The sequence below is a fragment of the Eubalaena glacialis genome, chromosome 3 (genome assembly GCF_028564815.1).
Source record: "Eubalaena glacialis isolate mEubGla1 chromosome 3, mEubGla1.1.hap2.+ XY, whole genome shotgun sequence".
Taxonomy (NCBI): Eukaryota; Metazoa; Chordata; class Mammalia; order Artiodactyla; family Balaenidae; genus Eubalaena; species Eubalaena glacialis.
Window position 1 is genome coordinate 162,634,024 of NC_083718.1, and position 25,525 is coordinate 162,659,548.

The 25,525-nt window shown below is 39.0% G+C and overlaps 1 protein-coding gene across 1 annotated transcript in view; it reads right to left on the reverse strand.

The window, feature by feature from the left end:
- Positions 1–20,962, reverse strand: part of RLF (RLF zinc finger) — a 78,534-nt gene extending 57,572 nt beyond the window's left edge. The window contains exon 1 of the mRNA XM_061186736.1: positions 20,726–20,962. Within this exon, the coding sequence (XP_061042719.1) occupies positions 20,726–20,962 (237 nt within the window). The remainder of the gene's footprint in view (positions 1–20,725) is intronic.
- Between the last annotated feature and the right edge of the window lie 4,563 nt (positions 20,963–25,525).

The window sequence follows — 25,525 nt, forward strand, 5'->3', positions numbered from 1 at the left end:
TATCACCTCACATCAGTCAGAATGGCTATCATCAAAAAGTCTACAAATAACAAATGCTGGACAGAACGTGGAAAAAAAGGAACCCTCCTACACTGTTGGTGGGAACGTAAACTGGTGCAGCCACTATGGAAAAAAGCATGAAGATTCCTTTAAAAACTAAAATTAAAGCTACCATATCATCCAGCAATTCCACCTCTGGGCATATATCCTGAACAGACAAAAACTCTGATTTGAAAAGATACATGTACCCCAATGTTCATAACAGCATTATTCACAATACCCAAGATAGAAACAACCCAAGTGCCCACCAAGAGACAACTGGCTTAAGAAGATGTGGTATGTGTGTGTGTGTGTATACACACACACACACACACACACACACCACACACAATGGAATATTACATAGTCATAAAATAGAATGAAATATTGCCATTTGCAGCAACATGGATGGACCTAGAGAATATCATACTAAATGAAGTCAGTCAGACAGAGAAAGACAAATATCACATGATATCACTTATATGGGGAATCTAAAAAATAATAAAAATGAATCTATATACGAAACAGAAACAGACTCAGACATAGAAAACAAACTTATGGTTACCAAAGGGGAAGGGGGGGATAAATTAGGAGTACTATGGGATTAACAGATACAAACTGCTACATATAAAACAGATAAGCAGGGCTTCCCTGGTGGCACACTGGTTAAGAATCCGCCTGCCAATGCAGGGGACACTGGTTCGAGCCCTGGTCCGGGAAGATCCCACATGCCGCGAGGCAAGTAAGCTTGTGCACCACAACTACTGAAGCTCATGGGCTTAGAGCCCGGGCTCCGCAACAAGAGAAGCCACTGCAATGAGAAGCCTGCGCACCGCAACGAAGACCCAACGCAGCCAAAAATAAATAAATTAAATAAATTAAAAACAAAACAAAACCAAAAAAACAGATAAGCAACAAGGATTTACTGTATATCACAGGAAACTATATGCAATATCTTGTAATAACCTATAATGGAAAATAATCTGTAAAATATATATATAACAATAATTTTGCTGTACACCTGAAACTAACCCAAGATTGTAAATCAACTACACTTCAATTAAAAAAAGAAAAGAAAAAAGGAAAAAATAGATCTAAGAGCTAAAATCATAAAACTCTTGGAAGAAAACAGTGGAAAAGCTTCATGATATTGAACTTGGAAATGATTTCTTAGTCATGATACTGAGAGTACAAGTAACAAAAGTAAAAACAGATAAACTGAGCTATATCAAAATTAAAAACTTTTGTACCCCGAAATTTGGATACTATCCATGTGGTAAAAAGAAAACCTGCAAAACAGGTGAAATATCTGCAAGTCATCTATCTGTTAATGGATTAATATCCAAAATATATAAAGCTTTAAAACGCAACAACAACAAAACCCAATTAATAATGGGCAAAGGACTTAGACATTTCTCCAAAGAAGATACACAAATGGCCAATAAGCACATGAAAAGATGTTCAACATCAGTAAGTAGGAAATGCAAATCAAAATCACAATGAGATACCATTTCACACTCATTAGGATAGTTATTATCAAAAACAAACAAACAGAAAATAACAATTGTTTGCAAAAATGTGGAGAATTTGGAACCCCTGTGCATTGTTGGTGGGAATGTAAAATGGTTCAGCCACTGTGCAAAATGTATGATGGTTTCTCCAAAAATTAAACAGAATTACCATATGATCTAGTAATTTCACTTCTGGATATACACCCAAAAGAACTGAAAGCAGGGACCTGAAGAGCTATTTGTTCCCATGTTCATAGCAGCATTATTTACAATAGGTGGACGTAATCCAAGAATCCATCAAGGGATGGATGAACAAATTGTGGTGTATAAACACAGTGGAATATTATTCAACCTTAAAAAGAAAGGAAATTTGACACATGCTACAACCTCGATGAATCTTAAAGCCATTATGCTAAGTGAAATAAGCAAGTCACAAAGAGACATATGTTTCCACTTATAAGAATGCACCATAGTCAAATTCATAGAGGCAGAAAGCAGAATGGTGGTTACCAGAGGCAGGGGAGAGGGACGAATGGGGGATTAATGTCTGATGAGTTCAGAGGTTCAGTGTGGGAAGATGAAAATGTTCTGAAGATGAATGGTGGTGACAGTTGCATAACAACATAATATACTTAATGCCACTGAACTGTATGCTTAAAAACAGCTAAAGTGGCAAATTTTATATTATGCATACTTTACCACAATATAAAAAAATACCCCAAAAAGTTAACTTTATGTCTTGAGATTTAAGAAGAGCAATTTTCAAGAAACAGAAGTGCGTGAGCATGATTAGGAAGACTGGGGAAAGAGGAGGATAAATTCAAATACCCCACATTTCTGTTTTAGTAAGTCACTAGTACTAAAGAGATTGATCTAGAATACCTCTTAAGTCTTGAGATTTTTAAATCCAAGCTTTATCACACTGGGGAAAAGGATCACAATTCTGAGGCGGTTGTGTAATAAATAGAGTGAAATAACATACCTTTCGGCTGTGGATTCAAACCTCTACCCCCATCATTTGCCAGCTAACCTCTCTGGGTCTTGATTTTTAAAAATCACTTAACTGAAATGACTGAGTACTCATTTTGCACCAGACATTGTGCAATATAGCTTAAAAAACTGTGGCAAAATACACGTAACAAAACTTACTATCTTAACTGTTTTTTTAAATGTACAGTTCTGTGACATTAAGTATATTTACACTGCCGTGCTACCATCACCAACATCCATCCACAGAACTTGTTTCATCTTGCAAAACTGAAACTGACCCATTAAACAATAACTTCCCATTTCCCCTTCCCTCCAGCCCCTGGCAACCACCATTCTACTTCCTGTCTCTATGTGTAATATAGCTTTCATAACATTGTATTTTCTGTTTGAAAAAAGCAACACAAGAGTGTGGTAATGGCATCAGGGTATACAAATAGATCAACAGAACAGAATAAAGTCCAGAAACAGACCTACATACATATGGCTAATTGATTTTCAGCAAAGTGCAAAGGCAATTTCTCAATTCAATGGGAAAGCAGTCTTTTCAACAAATGATTCTGGAACATTCAGATGTTCGTATTTTTAGAAAAAGAACTTCCACCCATCACTCACACAATACACAAAAATTAACTCCAAATGGATCACAGATCTAAATGTAAAACCTAAAACAGTAACATTTATAGAAGAGAACATAGCCTTTGTGCTCTTGGGTTAGGCAGATTTCCCAGATATAACATGAAAAATACAATCAATAAAAGAACAAGTTGGGCTTCCCTGGTGGCTCAGTGGTTAAGAATCCACCTGCCGATGCAGGAGACACGGGTTAGAGCCCTGGTCCGGGAAGATCCCACATGCCGCAGAGCAACTAAGTCCGTGCGCCACAACTACTGAGCCAGTGCTCTAGGGCCTGCGAGCCACAACTACTGAGCCTGTGTGCCACAACTACTGAAGCCCGCACGCCCTAGAGCCCGTGCTCTGCAACAAGAGAAGCCACCTCAATGAGAAGCCTGTGCACCGCAACAAAGAGTAGCCCCTGCTCACCACAACTAGAGAAAGCCCGCGCGCAGCAATGAAGACCCAACACAGCTAGAAATAAATAAAATTAATTAATAAAAAAAATAAAAGAACAAGTTAATAAACTGAACTTTATCAAAATTAAGAACTTGTGTCCTTCAAAAGACACTGTTAAGAGAATAAAAAGACAAACCACAGCCTAGGAGAATACATGCCAACAAGCCATGGCTTGGCTGCTCTTATGCCCATCTAGTAATGCAGGACTTTTTGTTCCTGTTAATGTCTCACCCAGTTTTTCCTTGAAGTTCTTGATAGTGTCTCTCATGAGTTTAGAACAGTTCTGTCCACATGTGTGTCTGCCACCATGTTGTTCTGCCTCAGTTCATCCTTGTCATGATCTGCTCCTTCTAAGCTGGTGGAGAGCACCTCAGGCTTTCTCCATGCCCACATCAACACAATGGAATCTGTGTCACAGCCAAGGGTGTTCCCTCCAGAGATCCCAAGTGAACCAGAGGCAGAATGTGTGTAACTTAAAAGTGATACAAATCACCATCCCCAATCTGTCTACCCTTTGCCATCTAAGTCACAACATTTAAAAAAGGAAAAAAAGAAGAAGAATATACTGCATAAAGGACTTGGGTCCAGAAACACACACATACACCCCTCAAAACTCAACAGTAAGAAAACAAACAATCCAATTTTTTCAAATGAGCAGGAGTTGAAAAGATACATTCCCAAAAAAGATATATGGTTGGTAACTAAGCACATGAAAAGATACTCAACAGAAGTCATTAGGGAAAGGCAAATGAGAACCACAATGAGCTGCCACTAATTTTAGAATGGCTAAAACTAAAAAGACTGGCCACACCAAGTGTTGATCAGGAGGTGGAAAACTAGAACTCTCATACATTGTTGGTAGGAATGTAAAATGATACAACTACTCTCAAAAACCTGACATGTGACCCAGCCATTTCAGATATTTACCCAAGAGAAAGAGAAGGCATTTGTTCTCACAAAGACTTACACATGAATGTTCATAGCAGCTTTGTCTGTATTAGCTAAAAACTGGAAACAAGCCAAATATACCAACAGGTGAATAAACAAATCATGATAAAGCCATACAATGAATACTCAACAATGAAAGGAATTAATTATTAATATATACAACAACATAAAAGAATTTCAAAATAATTATACTGAAAGAAACCAAAAAGAGACTTATAGATTTATTTATGTAAAATTCTAAAAATGCAATATAATCTATATAGAGAGAAAGCAGCATAGCTGAGTGAGGATGGAAGGTTATGTACGGGAGGAAAGCAAGAAAGAGGAAATACAATGGGAGTAGAAAGAAAGTTCTAGGAGTGATGGATATATTTGTTATCTTGATTATGGTTTCATGGGTACACAGATATGCCAAAGCTTATCAAATTGTTCATTTTAAACATGAGCAGTTTACTGTATGTCAATTATACCTCAATAAAGCTTTTTTTAAAAAAACACAATGCTCCACAAAATGCACAAAATCATAAAAGGAATTAAAATAAATTTTATATTTCAATTGTCAGATTTACTATTTTTACTGCAATAAAGTGTAAAAATTCTGTGCATAAAAATAATATAAGGGACTTCCCTGGTGGCACAGTGGTTAAGAATCCTCCTGCCAATGCAGGGGACACGGGTTCAAGCCCTGGTCCGGGAAGATCCCACATGCTGTGGAGCAACTAAGCCCGCGAGCCACAACTACTGAGCCTGCGTGCCACAACAACTGAAGCCTGCATGCCTAGAGCCCGTGCTCCACAACAAGGGAAGCCACTGCATCGCAACAAATAGCCCCCGCTCGCTGCAACTAGAGAAAGCCCGTGTGCAGCAACGAAGACCAATGCAGCCAAAAATAAATAAAATTTTTAAAATAGTTTAAAAATTACATTAAAAATAACAATATAAAAAATGAAAAGATAAACAGAAGAAAAGATAATTCCAAAGTAATGACCAACAAAGAATTCATGTCTAGAATATAATTTCATAAAAACTGTTAAGAAAAAGAAAACCCAAATGAAAAATGAGCAAAAACTGGGAAAAAGTAATTCAGAAAAGAGGAAATCTGAATAGCAATAAAAATAACCAAAAAGATAAGCAACTCCTCACAAGTAAACAGAAAAAAAAATTAAAACCACAATGAGATACCACAGTCTATCCACCAGAACGGCTACAATTAAACTGTCAACTATACCAAGTATTGGCAAGAATGAAGGGCAATGGTAACTTTCATACACTGATAACTGCATAAACTGCTACAAATACTTTGGAGAGTAACTTGGCAGTACTTATTATAGTTGAAGATAGGCTTATATATGAAGCTAGCAATTCCACTGTAAGCATATACCCTAAAGGAAATTCTTGCACCCATGTATAAACATATAAGGAAAAGATATCTACCCCAGCAGTTAATGTAAATGCCTCTAAATCCATCAGTAAAACAATAGACAAATGAACTGTGATATATTTACATAATGAAATACTACACACCAGTGAAAAATGAATGTATCAAGACTATACATACCAGGGCTTCCCTGGTGGCACAGTGGTTGAGAATCTGCCTGCCAATGCAGGGGACACGAGTTCGAGCCCTGATCTGGGAAGATCCTACGTGCCGCAGAGCAGCTGGGCCCATGAGCCACAATTACTGAGCCTGCACGTCTGGAGCCTGTGCTCCGCAACAAGGGAGGCCACGATAGTGAGAGGCCCGCGCACCGCGATGAAGAGTGGCCCCCACTTGCCACGACTAGAGAAAGCCCTCGCACAGAAACGAAGACACAACACAGCCATAAATAAATAAATAAATACTTAAAAAAAAAAAAGACTATACATATCAAAAAGTATACATACATACTAGATACACCTTAGAAACATTATGTTGAATTCAAAAAGCTTCAGAAGAATACATACAGTACATCATTTAAGCAAAGCTGGAAAACATAAGAAATAATATTACACATTATATTAAAATACACAAATACAAAGTAAAGAGATGGAGGAGAGATTAAATATCAAAATCAGGATGATGGTGGGAGGTAGATAATGTCTGTAACAGGGTACATAGGTAGCTTCAATTATTTTATTTCTTAGGTTGTGTTCATTTTAGCATGCACTTTACTACCTGTATGTTGGAAATATTTGATTTTTTTGAAAAGTAACATACCCTTCAAAGTTCTAAGCAAAACGGATTTTCAACCTAGATTCCTATACCCAGCCTAACTAACACAAAAGAGAGGGGAAACCTCCTCAGGAAGCTACTGGAGGGTAACTCCTCACACCCCAAATAGGGGAGTAAAACAAGACAAAGACAGGAGGACCAGGAAACAGTATCTAACAAAGGAAAGAAGCAAAGACAAGTACTGAAAGAATAGCTGACAAAATGAAAATTAATTTAAAAGGGTAATATATAAGTACAAACTGTACAAAAACACAAGAAACATAAAGTGAATGTCCCACTTATTCTTCACTGAAATGCAACAAATGATAACACTTTAGTAACTGTCTTTCAAAACTTTTTCTATACATCATTGCTTTATTAAATGGGATACTATATAGTTTTCTAACTGTTTCTAAACAACAGATCTTGGATATCCTTTCATACCAATACATATAGTACTACCTTTTTGCCTGTTTAAATTTTATCTGAAAAAATACTGAAATACACCGAAAAGGGAAAATCCACTCATAATTCCACCACTTTAAAATTTTCTATGCAACAAAGAAGTGAAAGATCACACCTGTGTTCCATCTAATTCTACCCCTACTCTCTATCGCCAAATAACCCCGATAAATACAATTTGGTACATATGCCTTATATACATAAACAAAAGCTTTCTAATTCTTTGTAATAATCTCCTGGGCTCAAATGTTTTATGGCTCTGGGATGTTCAAAGGGTACTTATTTTTTGGCATTTCCAAATCTAAAATATCTTATAAAAGCCCTCATCTAGTCCAAGACAGATTCCTGGCATTCCTTCTCTCCCTTAAATTAGTAGGGTCTTCCCTTCTTAACCATACACTTGCTTCAAATTTTCAGTTTGGCAACAAACACTAATGAGGCTGATTATAGAAAAGTGGCATGGAAAATCATTTCTTTATAATCTATAACAATTGGAAAGAGCAATAATGTTGCTTACTCAAAACCATTTATGTTAGATCTCAAAATTATTATGCAATAGTTAGTCAAGGGAACTGTTTTACTTATGTTCGCGTTACCTAAGGACAAACTAGTTGGAAGGCAGATAAATACATATAACCGTCAAACACTGACTACTGCTCTATTGTACCAATAAGCATATGTAACAGGAAAAACTGCTTAATATTTATCTTCTCCACTAGACAATAAGCTCACTGCAGACCAGAACCCCAAGTAGCACATAACAGGTATTTTGTAATTATTTGCTTTTGATTCTTTGCCCAATTATTAAAGGATATGCTAACTTATTTTTGAAGTTTGATTAAGACAATTTTTCTGATACATATCTTTGATTAGCATGAAATATGCCTGTATACTAAGACAAATTCAACTAAGTAGATTGAACTCCAAATTCTCACTGCTTCCTTCAAACCCTGTAAAGGAGGAGAGCAGCATAATGTTGACCAAACTGCACTTGTGGGAATTTTAAAAAGAAAATGCTTAAGATCACAGTATTTTTTAGAAAGGTGCCCACATCAGATTACAATGATAATCCTGAATTTTGCTTGATAGTAAGTAGATATGTCAAAGTTCAGAACTTTATTGATATTACAACTGTCATATAATATCACACAATATTGATATAATTATTCTGATCCTCAGCTAACATCCTTGACTGAGAGGGAGTTTCTAACTTACAAGTTTTAAGCTGGAAAGGGAATGGGGCAGATAACCTCCAAAGTTCTTCCCCCAAACATAAGATTCTACAATTTCATGAAAACATGGCCAACTTTTTCCCAAGAACTCAAATCCAACATGTTACAAATTCAAATCACTTTTGATATATGCACATTTCAATAAAATGAAACACATAATTTAAATGCCAAACAATAAACCAAGTTAAAGCCAACAGCCAAATGAATAAAAAATATTTCATATAGAATGATCTATTAGTTGCAACAGGTCAAACGCATTATACCTACTATAACCCCCAAAAGGCATCCATATTGCTTCAATGTAATAGAAATTTTCTGTAAATTACACTTCCAGTCTACAAAACTCATCATAGGCCCTCTGAATCTAAAACTATGTTAGCAAGTGCTCTGAAAGCATTTAGGAAACTTTTTTCTTTCAGTGAGCTCTACATTGACAGGAAAATGGAGGAAAACCACGCTACATGAAATACTTCTTTAAAACAATATTCAGTATAGAAAGGAAATAAAGAAATGGACACGCTGGGTACCTATCTGCTGCTACCAAAAACTATGCTAAGGGTACTGTAATATCGTCCCATTTGATCCTCACAACCACCTACGGGGTAGCTTTCTATTACCCCCAATTTTATAGACAAGAATATAGACCCACGGCAAGGTTTAAGATCACAAAAGTGTTGGAATGAGGATTTAAAGTGAAACCTCTTAACTTCAAATGTACTTTCTATTGTATATGTTCTCCATTTCATAAGACAATAAAACATAATACTGACGAAACATGATGTTTTACCCACATTTACTGTTAGAACTTCATGGGATAATTTGCTCTAGGTTTAACATTTTCATTTACCAAAATCAAGCTTTCATTATGAAGGAAAGAGCCAAATAAGGATAGTGAGCATAACAACTAATGTAAACAAATAATTTCAGCTCAAATTAGTAGAGTGGTTTCCACTGGGATGGGCATTTACCCTAAAGGTGTAAATGACAACCCATCAAGGGGCAGAAATATAATACTGAAACTTTTATTTAAATTAGTTTTAAAAGTCTCATCCCTTTTATACTTCTGTGTTTGCTTGTAATTTATATACTGGTACTGCATAAATAAAACATTTAAAATTTATTTATTTCAATAAGGATACACAAGGCAAATGTTTGGAGATGACTTAGAAAATAATCCTTAGCAAATGTTTCCCAATAGACTTACGTAGTTTTGGAGGAGAATCACACCTAAAAGGTCATCTCATTTAAGCAGCAATTTGAGGCCCCATAACAAACTGATTTGGTGCAAGGTAATACACCCATTCAGTGACACTTTATTTGAAAACATATAAAGATAACAACATAAGAAAAAGTTAGCTAATGTAAAGCACTAGGGTCTTTCCATTTATTCAGCTATGACTCAGTCTTCCCAAAGATTCCCAAATCTCCCCAAAGTAGTAACGATCAATAAATGTTTGTTGGAAATGAGTACACTGACAAATCTCTCACAGCAACAATCAATCACTAAATTGTATCATACATTCTGATGGCCTCAGGTTAGGCTGCAACTAACTCTCTGCAGTATGTTCTGCTTCTTGAGAACCTCAAAGCAGCATGGAATCTTAAGATTACAAGGTCACACTGGATGATTAGACACAACCAAATTTTAATGACTTTTAAATAATAACATTTTAAAACAGAAGTATGTTTAAAAAAAAAAAGGGGAAAGACAAACCTCACAGGAAAAAAAAAGTAAATATCTAATACACATGAAAAAATAACAAGGACTTCCCTGGTGGTCCAGTGGGTAAGACTCTGTGCTCCCAATGCAGGGGTCCAAGTTCAATCCCTGGTTGGGGAACTAGATCCCGCACGCATGCCGCAACTAAGTGTTCACATGCCGCAACTAAGAAGCACGTATGCCACAACTATGAAGCCAACATGCCACAACTAAAGATCCCGCATGCCACAACAAAGATCCTGTGTGCCACAACTAAGACCTGGTGCAGCCAAAATAAATAAATATATAAATATTTTTTTTAAATGCTGTTAAAATACAAATTAATAGTATGATAGTAATTATCTGCCACTATCAGATGGGCAAATATTAAAAAGTTTAGTAATACCAGGGTTGGCAAGGATATAGTGAAACAGGGACTCCATAACACTATTGGTGGAAGTACATACTCAACTTCTCGTAGGCCACTATCTATCAAAATTTTAAAAAAACACTCTCTTTAGTCCAGTACTGTAATGTCAATGCCAGGAATTTATGCTATGGATATAAATAATGCTTAATGTTTAAGGTTGTTCACTTCAACATTATTTGTGGTAACAACAAAAAAGAATACAAATTATTTAACTATGGTAATGTTCAACATGTACTGATACAGAAAGTTGTCCTCGGCATATTAAATCAAAATGTACGGACTTCCCTGGTGGTCCAGTGGTAAAGAATCCGCCTTACAATCAATGCAGGGGATGCGAATTCTATCCCTAGTCAGGGAGCTAAGATCCCACATGCCGCGGGGCAACTAAGCCTGTGTGCCACAACTACCGAGCTCGTGTGCCTCAACTAGAGCACGCGTGCTGCAAACTACAGAGCCCATGCGCCCTGGAGACTGCGTGCCACAACTAGAGAAGACAAAACCCGCACACCACAACTAGAGAGAAGCTTGTGCACCACAACGAAGAGCCCACGTGCCGCAACAAAAGATCCTGCATGCCTCAAGGAAGATCCCAAGTGCTACAACTATGACCCGACGCAGCCAAAAATAAATTAAATAAAAAAATAACAACTAAATCTTTTCAAAAATTAATTAAAATGTAAATTGCAGAAGAGTGTGCATTTTAATTTTTAAGAACACACAAGACACCGTTAACTGTTCTGGGGAGTGACTGGAGAAACTGAAGGCAAAAAAGGGCTTCTACTTTTCCCTTAAACCTTTCTGTAGCTTCATATATTCTGCCTTGAGCATAGCTTTTACAGTTTAAAATTTTTTTAAATTAAGAGTGTTGAAGGTTTTGGGACTTCCCTGATGGCCCCGTGGTTAAGAATCCACCTGCCAGTGCACAGGACATAGGTTCGAGCCCTGGTCCGGGAAGATCCCACATGCCGCGGAACAACTAAGCACGTGTGCCACAACTACTGAGCCTGCTCCTTAGAGCCCATGAGCCAGAACTACTGAAGCCTGCACACCTAGAGCCCATGCTCCACAACAAGAGAAGCCACCACAATGAGAAGCCCGCGCACCGCAATGAAGAGTAGCCCCCGGTCGCTGCAACTAGAGAAAGCCTGCACGCAGCAGCGAAGACCCAACGCAGCCAAATAAATAAATAAATATAAATTAGAAAAAAAAAAAAAAGAGTGTTGAAGGTTTTGCTACCTGCATAATTTAAAATCAATGCAGTTTTGGACTTCCCTGATGGCACAGTAGTTAAGAATCCGTCTGCCAATGCAGGGGACACGGGTTCAAGCCCTGATCCAGGAAGATCCCACATGCCGTGGAGAAACTAAGCCCGTGCGCCACAACTACTGAGCCTGCGCTCTAGAGTCCGCGAGCCACAACTACTGAAGCCCACGCACCTAGAGCCCACGCACCTAGAGCCCGCGCTCCACAACAAGAGAAGCCACCGCAATGAGAAGCCCACGCACAGCGATGAAGAGTAGCCCCCGCTCAGCCCCCGCTCTAGAGAAACTAGAGCCCGCAACTAGAGAAAGACCCGTGCACAGCAATGAAGACCCAATGCAGCCAAAAATAAATTAATTAATTAAAAAATAAAAATAAAATCAATGCAGTTTTCAATGGAATACTATGCAGTTTTTTTAACGTAGTTAATATGTGTGTGTTCCATATGAAAAGATATCTACAATATATTAAATAAAATAAGCAAGTTTTAGTATATAAACTTGACACTATTTTTCTAAAAATAATACTTATCATATGGAAAAATTCTGTAAGTATACATTCCCAAACTGTAAGAAAACGTAGTATTGAAGTATAGGGAGTATATGGTAGTTTTCATCTTTACTTTCTCTTCTTTTACTTTATTCTAAGTTTTTACAATTGGAATGTGTTCATGAGTTGCTTGGGCAACTAAAATTTTTAATATTTATATACACACATATACTATATGTGCTTTTCCAAAAATCAGAATAATACATCAATTTATTAACAGTGAGACTACATGGTACTTTCACTTTTTACTTTACGCATTTATACATCTTGTCTTAAGCTTCTAGAATGAGCATGTATCAGTTTGGAGTCACAAAAAACAAAAAATATATATAATTAGTTTTATTTCTTTAAGATACCTTATATATTTTAAACATACATATGGAAAAAAGAAAATGAAATCCCAAATTAAAATATGCCTATTTTATACAACCACATATCATAAGAATACAATTCCCAAGCTAAGTCATCATTCTATCATATCTGGTAATAATTCTTATAAGTGTCCATATTAAAAGGCATTACTGTGCTGGCTAATGTGACAAACTCAGGTTATTTCTTTGGTAGTAAAAATACTATGAGATCAAATGTCAGCACAATAAGCTACTAGATCCCCCCAAAAAGGATAAGAAAAGTCCTCTAAAAAACACATTAGAGAAATCAGGCTCAGCACAAAAGTGAGGAGAAACAAATACATCAGTAGTTCCCAAGCTTGCTATGTGCAGAAATATAGGTAAACCTAGATTAATAAACTTGAACTCAAAATATGTCTGAAATGTAATTCATTCTCAACTTCCAAAAAATTATAATACATTAAAATATTTTTCATTTGGGACAATAAGTATAATCTTACACCTGCGAAAACTTCGGAGGGAAATTTTTTTTATAAAAAGCTCACAGTCAGGACTTCCCTGGTGGCACAGTGGTTAAGAATCCGCCTGCCAATGCAGGAGACACGGGTTCGATCCCTGGTCCGCGAAGATCCCACATGCCATGGAGCAACTAAGCCCGTGTGCCACAACTACTGAGCCTGCACTCTAGAGCTCACGAGCCGCAACTACTGAGCCCACATGCCACAACTACTGAGCCCACATGCCACAACTACTGAAGCCCATGCGCCTAGAGCCCATGCTCCACAACAAGAGAAGCCACCACAATGAGAAGCTCGCACACTGCAACGAAGAGTAGCCTCTGCTCGCCGCAACTAGAGAAAGCCCATGCACAGCAACAAAGACCCAATGCAGCCAAAAAGGAAAAAAAAAAAAAAAACCTCAGTCATGTTTAGGCTAAAACCAGGAAATCAAAACTCGGTGGTGTGCAGAAACATAAAGCCATCAACTCTTCACCACAGTAATTTGCTTTACTATGATGAAAGTAAAGCATGTGATTTGGCGGCTAATACAAGGTTTAGAACATGGCAAAATGTTTCTTTTTTTTTTTTAATTAATTTTTTTTGGAGTATAGTTGCTTTACAATGTTGTGTTAGTTTCCACTGTACAGCAAAATGAATCAGCTATACATATCCACATATCCCCTCTTTTTTGGATTTCCTTCCCATTTAGGTCACCACAGTGCATTAAGTAGAGTTCCCTGGGCTATACAGTATGTTCTCATTAGTTATCTATTTTATACATGGTATAAATAGTGTATATGTGTCAATCCCAATCTCCCAAATGTTAAATGTTTTAGACACCTTAATTTTGGCAAATGTTGTACAATATTTAAATGTCTCTCTAGAAGAGTCACAATATGTCATATTAAAAAAACGTTTAGGGACTGCCCTGGTGGCGCAGTGGTTGAGAGTCCGCCTGCTAATGCAGGGGACACGGGTTCGGTCCCTGGTCCGGGACGATCCCACATGCCGCGGAGCAGCTGGGCCCGTGCGCCACAACTACCGAGCCTGCGCTCTAGAGCCCGCGAGCCACGACTACTGAGCCCGCTTGCCTGGAGCCCGTGCTCCGTAACCGGAGAAGCCACCACACTGAGGGGCCCACGCACTGCGGCAAAGACACCGCAGCTAGAGGGGGACCGCGTGCAGCAACGAGGATCCAACGCAGTCAAAAATAAATTAATTAATTAAAAAACAACAACAACAAAAAACGTTTATCCCAACATTTTCCCAACTTATATGAACAAATAATCCTTATTTCAAGAAGTGCTTATGAATACATATATTTCATGGAACAAAACATAATTTAGGAAATGCTGATATAAGAAAAACAGCATGGGCTCTGGAGTCAAAGACTTCGCCACAGCTGTGTAATCCTGGGAAAGTTTTGTAATTTCCCTGGGTCTCAGTTTTCTACCTGTAAAAGGAAAATACCACCACCTACCCAAGTGCCTGGCACACAAAAGATGCTCAATAAATTAAATATCCTTCTATTTTTTCATATGGTTTCTATGTTGGCTTATGTCAGCAATGAAAGTTTTAGGAATCTATTTTTTATACCATCTTGCAATCTATGTTTGGGTTTTAGAGTATGGTGTCAATCATATCCAAAATAAATGCTTCAATCTGGCTAAGAAAGCTTGCTGAAAAATTCATTACTTTAAATATTTGTGGAATATAAGCAACCAGGGGAAGTTCTTAGAAAATATAAATAAAATTAAAATGAGGTTCTACTCTTAGTTAATCAAGATACAAAGAACAATAAGACCTGATCCCTACTAGGAAGCAGCATAAACCTGTTGACAAGAAAAGTTCCTATTTCTTGATAAAGATAAGCTAAGTCTTGCTTATTACTCTTAAGAAGTCTAGTCAGGGATTTATGGAAGGAAGGAGATGAAAGATCAATAAATACTGATTGAGTAGCCATTAAGTGCCAGGGACTAGTCTAGGCACTGGGTAAACAAAACAATAAACACCCTCACGATGCTTACATTCCAGGTGGGGATACAGACAAATACATATATCAGACAGAGTCAGTGATTAAAAGAAATATAAAGCAGTGTTAAGGAGTCGAAAGAAGATGGGGAAGTGCTGTTTTAGATAAGATAGTCAAAGAAGACCTCTGAGAGAGATGACAGGTGTCTAGAACTGAATGAAAACAAAGCACATTTTAGTTTGCCAATGCCTTTGCAGTCTTGAAATAAGTGGTGCGTTCTATCTAGATTTTTTAACTAACATTGTTCAGAAGAGCATGATCCACAGGTAGACACAGAAGTCACTAGGGGCCACAGTACAAGAGACTGGGTGGTACCACAGTAAACAACAGCACCCAAAGTTCTCACTGCTTCACAGGTCACATTTATAATATGTTTTGGTTACACACACTGAAAAGCTGGCTTTTGCTGTTATAACTAACTGTCATTTAGTTCCTATTTAGACCTCTCCCAGGAGAAGGCAGCACAAAAAGAAAAGCTAATGCATTTAATAAAAGCCCTTTAAAATAAATAATTGAAAAAGGTAAAAATAAATGAAAGAGGTAATGCTCAAGAGTCTTCATGGCCAACAACCTCAAGGAGTTAGGAAGACTGATCCTCCCTATCTCAACATCTCCAAACTGTTGTCCTATTAGACTGGTAACTCTTCCTCAATACTATATAATGCCTCCTATTTCCTCCCTCCATCAACACTAGCCCTCAACCCACACATGTAAATGTGTATTTTATTATATTTATTATATGAATGTAAGCTAAGTTGACAAGTATTGTCTCAAAGAAATGACCAAAATCTCCTATCCTGTTCCTTTACAGGAATTTCTTATGGTAAAACTGCCTTTTAACATACTAGATTTTACATTAGGTGTTTCTTTTGAAGTACTCATCTCTTGAGTATATTATGAAGTTCCTACAATATAATTCATTCAACAGATTAGTTTTGTGGGCCAGGCATTGTATTAATTGCTAGGTACCAGGTATACAACAAAGACTCGTTGGCTTACTAGTCAATACAAGAGATAAACATGGACAAAAACATTCAGGTACCATGCCGATGTACAAGATGCTACTGGAGTACATATTCTAAGTGAAAGAATCACCTCATTCTGTCTGCTGAAATCAGAAAATGCTCTAAAAAATTTATTATTTGAGCCAGGTCTTAAAGGATAAATAAGCAGATGAGGAAGGGGTGACTCGGGTTAATCAAGTGCACTGAGAGATGAACACTGGGATGAAGGTAGGCAAAAAAAAAAAAAGTTGGGTGTAAGGGGTGGAGCAAGTCCAGATCCTAAAAGGCTTTGCATGCCAGGCTGATAAGTGTGAATTTTATCTTGCCTTTGGGGAAAAAACCATTGAAGAATTTTAGGGAATAAAGTGACTAACAAGATTATGTTTATAATTTAAAAGGAACACCAAAATGCATTGCTGATAAGGCCAGTAAGAAGGCAAGAAAGATCAGTGATGAGTTGCTGCAAAAGGACATTATGAAGCCTGAACTAAGACGGTGACAGCAAGGAAAGGAGTTAAAACCATAGGTATGTGCAAAGTGTCAAAAGAACACAAACAACTAAGAGGAAATCTATCTAGTAAAATCAAAGAAAGTAAAATAAAAGAAAGACAAGGTGACATTTGCACTGGGCCCTAGAGAAGGAAAACTTGCCATGCAGAAAATGAGAGAAAAGGATAGAACAGCACAATGACAGGGAAAGACATAAAAATGCTTAATGAGCTGAGCTTTTGTTAAAGTAGTAATTCCATCCTTTTGTAGATCAGTCACTTGGGCAATATTTACTGAAAACCTAACATGTGTCTTGGATCTTGAAGAATCCAATGAAAATTAAGATCATCTTTTCCAAAATAATGCACCTGGAAATTCACAGGCAACATTTAATCACAGGAGTAACTGAGATCCCACTTTGATCCATGAACTCCAAGTAAAGTACGCCTGAATAAGTAACAGTAGAACTGGGGTGATGGGATAGGCTAGGTAAGAGCTGAAAAGTAAGCTGGGGGCAAGGCTGTTAAGACTTTTTATTCCAAGAAATCTGGATAACTCAGATAATTCTGAGGTCACTGTTTTTTACAGAGATTGTTTTATTTAGTCCACACAACAGTGTATTTACATACAGAACAGTAAGTACTGTTATTATTCCATTTGCAAATGAGAAAACTAAGGTTTAAAGGAAATAACATGCGCCAAGGTCACACAGCTAGTTTAAATGTAAAGCCAGTATGCCCATCTGATTTAGGCCCTTTGAACTCAATCACTAATCTAGGGAAAAATGAAATACATTCAGTACTTACCTAATTTAACGTTTAAAAATCTACAAAGTCACTGTTAGTTCCAGAACTCAAAGTGTCCCATAAACAAGGTTTACTCATAAAACTACTCTGCTTGATAGTCTCAAAGTATAATTTCAAGTTGTTAATGACGTCTACTTTAAAAGTGTTCAAAATTTGTGTTACAAATACAACAACCAGTTGGAAAACTTCAGGAATCTGGGTTCCCAAAATATAGCAAGAATTTGAGAGGATATCATCAATTTTTCAGCAAAACAAAGAAAGACTGTTTTCTGGAGTTAATCTTATCCACACTGTCTGTCTGGCAGACAATGTTTTCAGAAAAGGAACTGAGGGAAGGGGAAAAAAAAAACACACACACACACACACACACACATCCCATAATCACTGAATACAAATTTTCACTGACTACAACTTCATCTAAATATCATTTTCTTAGTAACTATTACTTCTGAAGTTTCATTTTGATCATCTTCACAAACTTCTGAAAATTGAAAACATGCCCAGAATGAAACAAGCTTCTCTATCCTTTCATATGTTAGTTTATTTCTTGATTTGGTGCAATTCCAAAGACAGAGCCATTTCTTTTAAGTCCTGCAAGAGCTAGAGAGAATACGGTCCCAGCCTGTTGCAGGAGGGATCTACTTGGCACAGTATAAGTCCTTAAGACAGTATCTCTAAACTAAACACATGATGGAAATAATTTTGTGGCAGTTAAGCATCCCAGAGAGCACAGGTCAGGCCTTTAGGATAATGTAATACAACTACATCTCTCTACACATTCATTAGGTGCTCCTGCAGGACAGGCTCCTATCTCCAGCACTTAATGCAATGTCAGGCACACACACACAATCAGTAGATGAATAAATTTTATTCTGCCTTTCAAACGTAAAACCAAAAGCTATTCAACCAAATTTGGATAGTGAAATTATTCCTACTTCATCAAATTTTTAAAAACTTTTCTGTATCTGGTAAGAAAGGATACCCTATTGATTTTATCTGGGCTATGGGGAAAATGTGACAAAAATATTGTGATAAATACTGTGAAGAGTTGAATATAAACTTTCTGTCTACTGTTCGTATAAAGCACTACAAGATAAACGTCAGAAAACAAAACATAATCTCACAGTCATAGTTTGTCCCAGGTTATTAGCTAGTAAGTGGTAGAGTCACAATTAAGACCCAACTAACTCGCAATCCAATGTGCTTTCTATTACAACATACCGTCACAGATACTCCTTTTATTTTATTAGTGCAAAAAATTGTTTTGGGAAAATTTCAGGCCAAAAAAAAGAACTTCATAAAAAAGACAAATTACAAAAGTACTTTCTTTTTAAAATTCTTCTGTGCCCTCACATATCTAAGTATCACTAAGACTCAATACATTAAAATTCAGTTAAAATAAAATCAGAGCTGCCAGCAGTAGGCATAAAGCAGAATATATATATATATATATATATGTTATCCTCTGACAAGCTTCAATTTGATGGGTTATATCCATTCTTGCTATTCTTCTAGGAAGACAACGCAAGCTTAGGAGGCTTACCCAAAACCAACAGTTTTTCTGCTCTCCTCCTCACTAATCCGGGTCCAATTAGCTCCCTCTTCTCCCAAAGCACTGTTTTCCTTCTCATCTCTACCTTTGACACTGGAATACCACCCCCTTCCCCGATATTCAAGACTCATTTTCATCCCTTCAGCCATAGGGCCTTCCCAGGCCACCCCATCTAAATTGGCCTCTCCCAGTATTTCTACAACGCCTCCTCTTCCATCATTACCAAAACTGCATTGGCAATACTGTTATTTCCACTACCGTCTCCCAACCGTAAGCTCATCAAGGGTAAGTGCAGTCTTATTTATGTTTCCTCAGCACTTGGTAAAGTGTTTGGCACCATCCTATGGAGTCAGTAAAAGTTTGTAGAGTAAATATGTGTACTAAGAATGTTCACTGCTAGTGAAGAAGCAAAGAACACCTTAGTACTTAAGAGTTCAGGGAAAGGCTGAGGGTTATAGACATAAAAACTGGAGTGATACAATGTATGGAAAAGATTAGCAAGGACAAAATCCATTCAGAGATGAAGTGTTTCTGGCTCAGCAGAGAGGAGGGAGAAAAACATTCAATCAAGTCAATTTCTGATTCTTCTCCGGACCAACAGTGCAAATTGTCCCACAAAATTATAACTTTGGAACACCGCAATTTATTCAGCACACTCAACTACTCATTAAGAGCCCAAGTGCCAACGATTATTTTGCATTTTCTAAGGTGCACCAGGTGAGAAGCAGAGGGGCGGCTCCAAAACCTGATTAGAACAAACAAGCAGACGTAGAAATAATAATGGCACATCTTTAAATTTATAAAGAAAAATCTCAGCGTGATCCTGGAAACGAAACTAAGCATACCAAGAAATACGTAATCATAGGTTTAGGACCTACTACGGCACAGAAATGGTGACAGAACTGCCAAAAGAGACCACACTCCTCATCTTTCCCAATCCTCTTCTACTCAAAGAGCCTAATAACCACTACAAGGATCACGAGCCTCATTTCTGGCAGCACAATTCTCAAAGGAATATAGAAGAGGCGATAAAACAGCTTTGATGCCCCCCCCCAAAAAAGGCAGCAAAAACCAAACAACCAACCAGCTCCACAATCCTTAAGCAGAAAGCCCTAGACGCCTTTCAAAGCCAACTGTCATACCTTTAGGGGCCCAGAAGACGTTGACTCCAAACATAAGTCTCTGGCCCCAACATATATCTCCGGATTATTTAGGAAAACCCAGGTTTTCCAATCTGGAGATCTGCACTCTACTCAAAAAAGCATCTCCGGGAAGGAACGAGCAATCAATCCCTCAGGAGGCAATGGCGCTCCAACCACCAGCCGGGGGGACAGGCAACGACGACAGGGCACGGCCCTTCCAGGGAGCTGCCGGCGCCCTTCGGGCTCTCAGTCTAACCCAGCGCAACCCGCCCTGGCGGTGGCCGAAGTCGGGCAGTGGCTGAGGAGGGCCAGCGGTCGGGCTTCCGAACTGGGCCTTCCCGGCCCGGGGGCGCGGCAAGACATGGAGGTGGCGCCTTTCAGTCCGGCCCCGGCTGCAGCAACGGGTCCGGGGCCTCTTCCCCTGGCCTCCCCGCCCCGCCGCCCTCAGCCAGCCAGTCCGCCCCTCACCTGGCAGAAGCTCCGGCAGTAGTTCAAAGATGAGACCTCCGACACCTCCTGCTCCCTCAGCTCTGTCTCCAGCTGCCACAGACACGGTCGCAGCCCTGAGGCTCCCGGCGCCGGAGATGCAGGGCTATGACCCCGAGCCATGGACTCTGTCTCGGTTCCGCCTCCGGCTCCGACTCCCGCCGGAGCCTCAGCCCCAGCCCCAGCGGCGGCTGCGGCGTCTCCCTTTCCGTCCGCCATCTTCCCACGGCCCAGCAGCGCGTAGGCAACCAAGCCACGTGACTCAGACCTGGCCCCGCCCCCAGCCGACCGCGCTCTGTGACGCACCCCTGGGCGCCGCCGGCGCCCGTTGGATTCCGTCACTGGAACTCGGGGTGCTCCTCCCCTCCGCGGCCTCCCCGACAGCCGCCCGGGCAACAGCCTGGCAACAGCTGACCAGGGGCTCCTGCCCACTGCAGTCCTTCCAGACCTTTTGTAGTCGTGGGGTCACCGAGACGGACATACTTGTAGATATAATCTAGTTATGGGGGAATGACATTTGAGCTGCGATCTGAAGAACGAGAGAGATGCAGCCCTGAGAAGAGCGTTAAAGGGAAGCATCCCCAGTAGAGGAAAAATAAGCAAGCCTGTGGAGGTTGTGAGGGCGAAATGAAGACTAGTCCATGGGAACGTGGTTTATAATAGAGAGGGCATTACAAGTCAGTAGGTAAAGGGTGAACTTTTCAATAAATGGCGCTGGAACATTTTTTTCCAAAAGGGAAAAAAATAAATTAAATTGGATTTTTACCTCAAAGCATATCCGAAAAATAAATGCTGGATGGAGTAAAGAAAATATAAATATCTTTATGATATCAAAATAGAGAAGAATTTCTTAAATAAGATCCAAAAAGCACACACCATAAGGCAAAATATTGTTAGTTTTACTGCATTAAAATTTGTTAATTCTGTAATAACAGAAGTTTTAAAAGATGGCACACAACGACAAGCCAAAGACTAGACAATATTCACCATATATATAGCCATCAAAGGATTAATATCCCAAGAAGTTCCCAAAATCAAAAGGAAAAAAGCAAACAATCCAATAGAAAAGTAGAGAAAGGATATTGAGGTAGATCACCAAAAAAAGAAACCCAAATGGCCAATAAACCCATGACAAGATATTTAACTTTACTGTAACTATCAAAGTACAAATTAAAACAACAGTGAGATATAATTTCATACCCATCAGATAGGCAGAAATTTTAAATTAGTACCATGTGTTAGGAGTTAGGAAAATGGAACTTATGTACTGCTGGTGGAAGTATAAATTGGTACATCATTTAGGAGAAGAATGTGTAATACTTAGTAAAATTAAAGATGCACATGGACTTCCCTGGTGGCGCCATGGTTAAGAATCCACCTGCCAATGCAGGGGACACAGGTTCGAGCCCTGGTCCGGGAAGATCCCACATGCCGCGGAGCAGCTAAGCCCGTGAGCCACAACTACTGAGCCTGTGCTCTAGAGTCTGTGCGCCACAACTACTGAGCCTGCGTGCCACAACTACTGAAGCCCACGCGCCTAGAGCCCGTGCTCCGCAACAAGAGAAGCCACCACAATGCAAAGCCCGCGCACCACAACCAAGAGTAGCCCCCGCTCGCTGCAACTAGAGAAAGCCTGCTCGCAGCAAGCCAATGCAGCCAAAAATAAATAAATAAAATAAATAAATTTATATTTTAAAAAATCCCTGGCCCATCAATAGAGCACCCAGAAATGTATAAAAATTAAATTCAGTCATCTTTGATATTTTGCCAATTTTCAGTCACACACACAAATATATTACAGTTTTGTAATGTATCTTTTATAATTTCATGGTTGTAACGGTGCATTTATTAAGTTAGAAGGATAGAACCTGTTTTATCTAAGAGTGTGTTGTTAGCTTGGTTATAACTCTAAATAGTTAAGACATATGGTGTGTGTGCCTCCATTTATGCTCATGCTTCCAGGCCCTACAAATAATAAAGGTGGACATGCTATCACCACTGCCCTGAAATCCAGCCTCTGCCCCCTAACTATCTCCTTTGGCAATCTAGTAGTCATCTCACAAGAAAACATGTCAAAACTGCTCCTCTCTCAGTAAGTGACCCCTCTATTCATTCAGATGCTTAAGCCAAAGACATTGGATTCGTGCTCAACTCCATTTTCTCACACTCCATAGATAATCCCAGCTCTAAATTGAAAATATATTCTCAAATCTGACCCTTTCTCACCTCCTCAAGATATAGCACCCTAGACCCCTCCACTAATACCTCCCATCTAAACTTAGGTAATAACCTTTTCAGTGAACTAGCTATTTCTATTCTTGCCCTCCTCCAGTCAGTTCTCCACAGGATAGCCACATAACTCCTATTAAAACATTGTTCGGGGACTTCCCTGGTGGTGCAGTGGTGAAGAATCCACCTTCCAATACACAGGACACGGGTTCGATCCCCGGTCAGGGAACTAGATCCCACATGCATGCTGCAACTAAGAGTTCGCATGCCACAACTAAGGAACCCACGAGCCGCAACTAAGGAGCACACATGCCGCAACTAAAGGAGCTGGTGAGCCACAACTAAGGAGCCCGCCGGACACAACTAAGACCTGGTGCAACCAAAATAAATTCAAAACAAAACAAAACAAAACATAGTTCAGATCACATCACTCCCCCCTGCTCAGAACATTCTAGTGGCTCCCCGTCATCCTTACCAGAGCCTACGAAGTCCTATCTGTATTTGCCCTGTTACCTCTCCAAATGCTCTTCCCACCACTTCATCTCACTCATTGGGCTCCAGCCACACACTGACCTTGCCATTCTTAAACAAGACAGACAAGCTCCATGACTTTTGTACCTACTGTTTCCTCTCTCTGGGGAATCCTTCCTTTTTTTCATTTCGTTCAGGTTCAAGTATGACCTCACAGGGGCAGATGACCCTGTCTAAAATAGCCTTCTCTATCCCTTGCTCTCTTTTCATTTTGTTCATATTAATTGGCTTTACATTATCACTATTCTGTGTGTCTCACCTGCTAGAAGGTAAGTTCTTTGAAAGTAGGGTGACTTATTTTACTCAATGCTATATCCCTAGTGTCTGGTAAGGTAGTTCCTGGCATGTGGGCAATCAATATTTGTTAAACAAAAGAAGAAAATGTAAAAGTTTATGGTATTTAAGTGGGACTAGATGAGATTACCTGGGGAAAGGTAAATCAGGCATCATAAACTCATATTCCTACATGACTTAGACAGGTGACCTAAATGAGTAAAGCTGTCTGGATATCAGATGTTTGGAAGTAGTGAACTGGTTAAGGAATGACCCAGGCACGCCAGGGAATTCCCAAGTTTGGTAACTTTTAAAGAGAAATATAAAATCTTCAACTTACCCACTTTAACATTAAAAATGAGGAACACGTCTTTATTCAAAAATTACAACAAATATAAAAAAGGAGTAGCATAACATAGTAGAAGGAACGTTGGATGAGAAATTAGTAGAACTGGGTATGGTTCGCTTTTTTTTTAAATTTATTTTATTTAGTTATTTTTTGGCTACGTTGGGTCTTTGTTGCTGTGCGTGGGCTTTCTCTAGTTGTGGCGAGAGAGGGCTACTCTTTGTTGCAGTGCACGAGCTTCTCATTGCGGTGGCTTCTCTTGTTGCGGAGCACGGGTTCTAGGTGCACAGGCTTCAGTAGTTGTGGCGCGCAGGCTCAGTAGTTGTGGCGAATGGGCTTAGTTGCTCTGCGGCATGTGGGATGTCCTGGACCAGGGCTCGAACCCTGTCCCCTGAATTGGCAGGTGGATTCTTAACCACTGCACCACCAGGGAAGTCCTGGTTCTCTTTTCATTAACAAGTTTTATAACCTAGAAAAAGTTGCTTAGCCTCTTTGGTGCCTCATTTTTTTCAGGTGTAATATGAAGCCCACCCCATGCTCACTCACTCATTCTTTCAAGAAACACTGATTACGCCTAACTGTTGGGAGATATTGTCATGAGAAGTGAGATGACAGGAGACTTTGACTTTCTACTTACAATTTCTGTATAATTTGATTTAAAAAAAGCGTGGATTACTTTTATAATCAACAAAGATCATAAAGATGTTATGGGCTGAATTTTGCCCCCTAAAATTGATAATGTTGAAACCCTAACCCCCAGTAACTCAGAATGTTACTGTTTTTGAAGACAGAGCCTTTAAAGAGACAATTAAGTTAAAGTGAGGTTGTTAGGGTACTAATTCAATCTGACTGTTACAAAGCATGATATTAACCCAATCTGACCAGTGTCTTTATAAGAAGAGGAAATTTGGATGCACAGGCACCAGGGATCCATGTGCACAGATGAAAGACCATGTGAGGACACAGTGAGAAGGTGACCATCTGGAAGCCAAGGAGAGAGGCCTCAGAAGAAACCAATCCTGCTGACATCTTGATCTTGGGTTTAAAGACTCTATAACTGTGAGAAAATAAATTTCTGCTGTTTAAACCACACACACAAAAAGAAATGACCCAGGCAGAAGGTACTCAACTCCAGCAAATTACAGCAGTGTGAGAATGCAAACCCTATTTTGCTAGATCTTCTAATTCTCCAAGAGAAATTGGAAATATGGGCTTGTTTTTTTTTTTTTTTTGAACACAATTCCCCATTTTAAAAACTGCAGGACATATAATACCCACCTGTGAGTTCAGTTTGGGTGATGAGTTGACAGTTTGTGACCTCAAACAGAAAAAAGAGAGTCCTGGACCACTCCAAGAACGACATGTCAGAAGAATAGGATCCAGCCAGCAAAGAATGTTGAGCA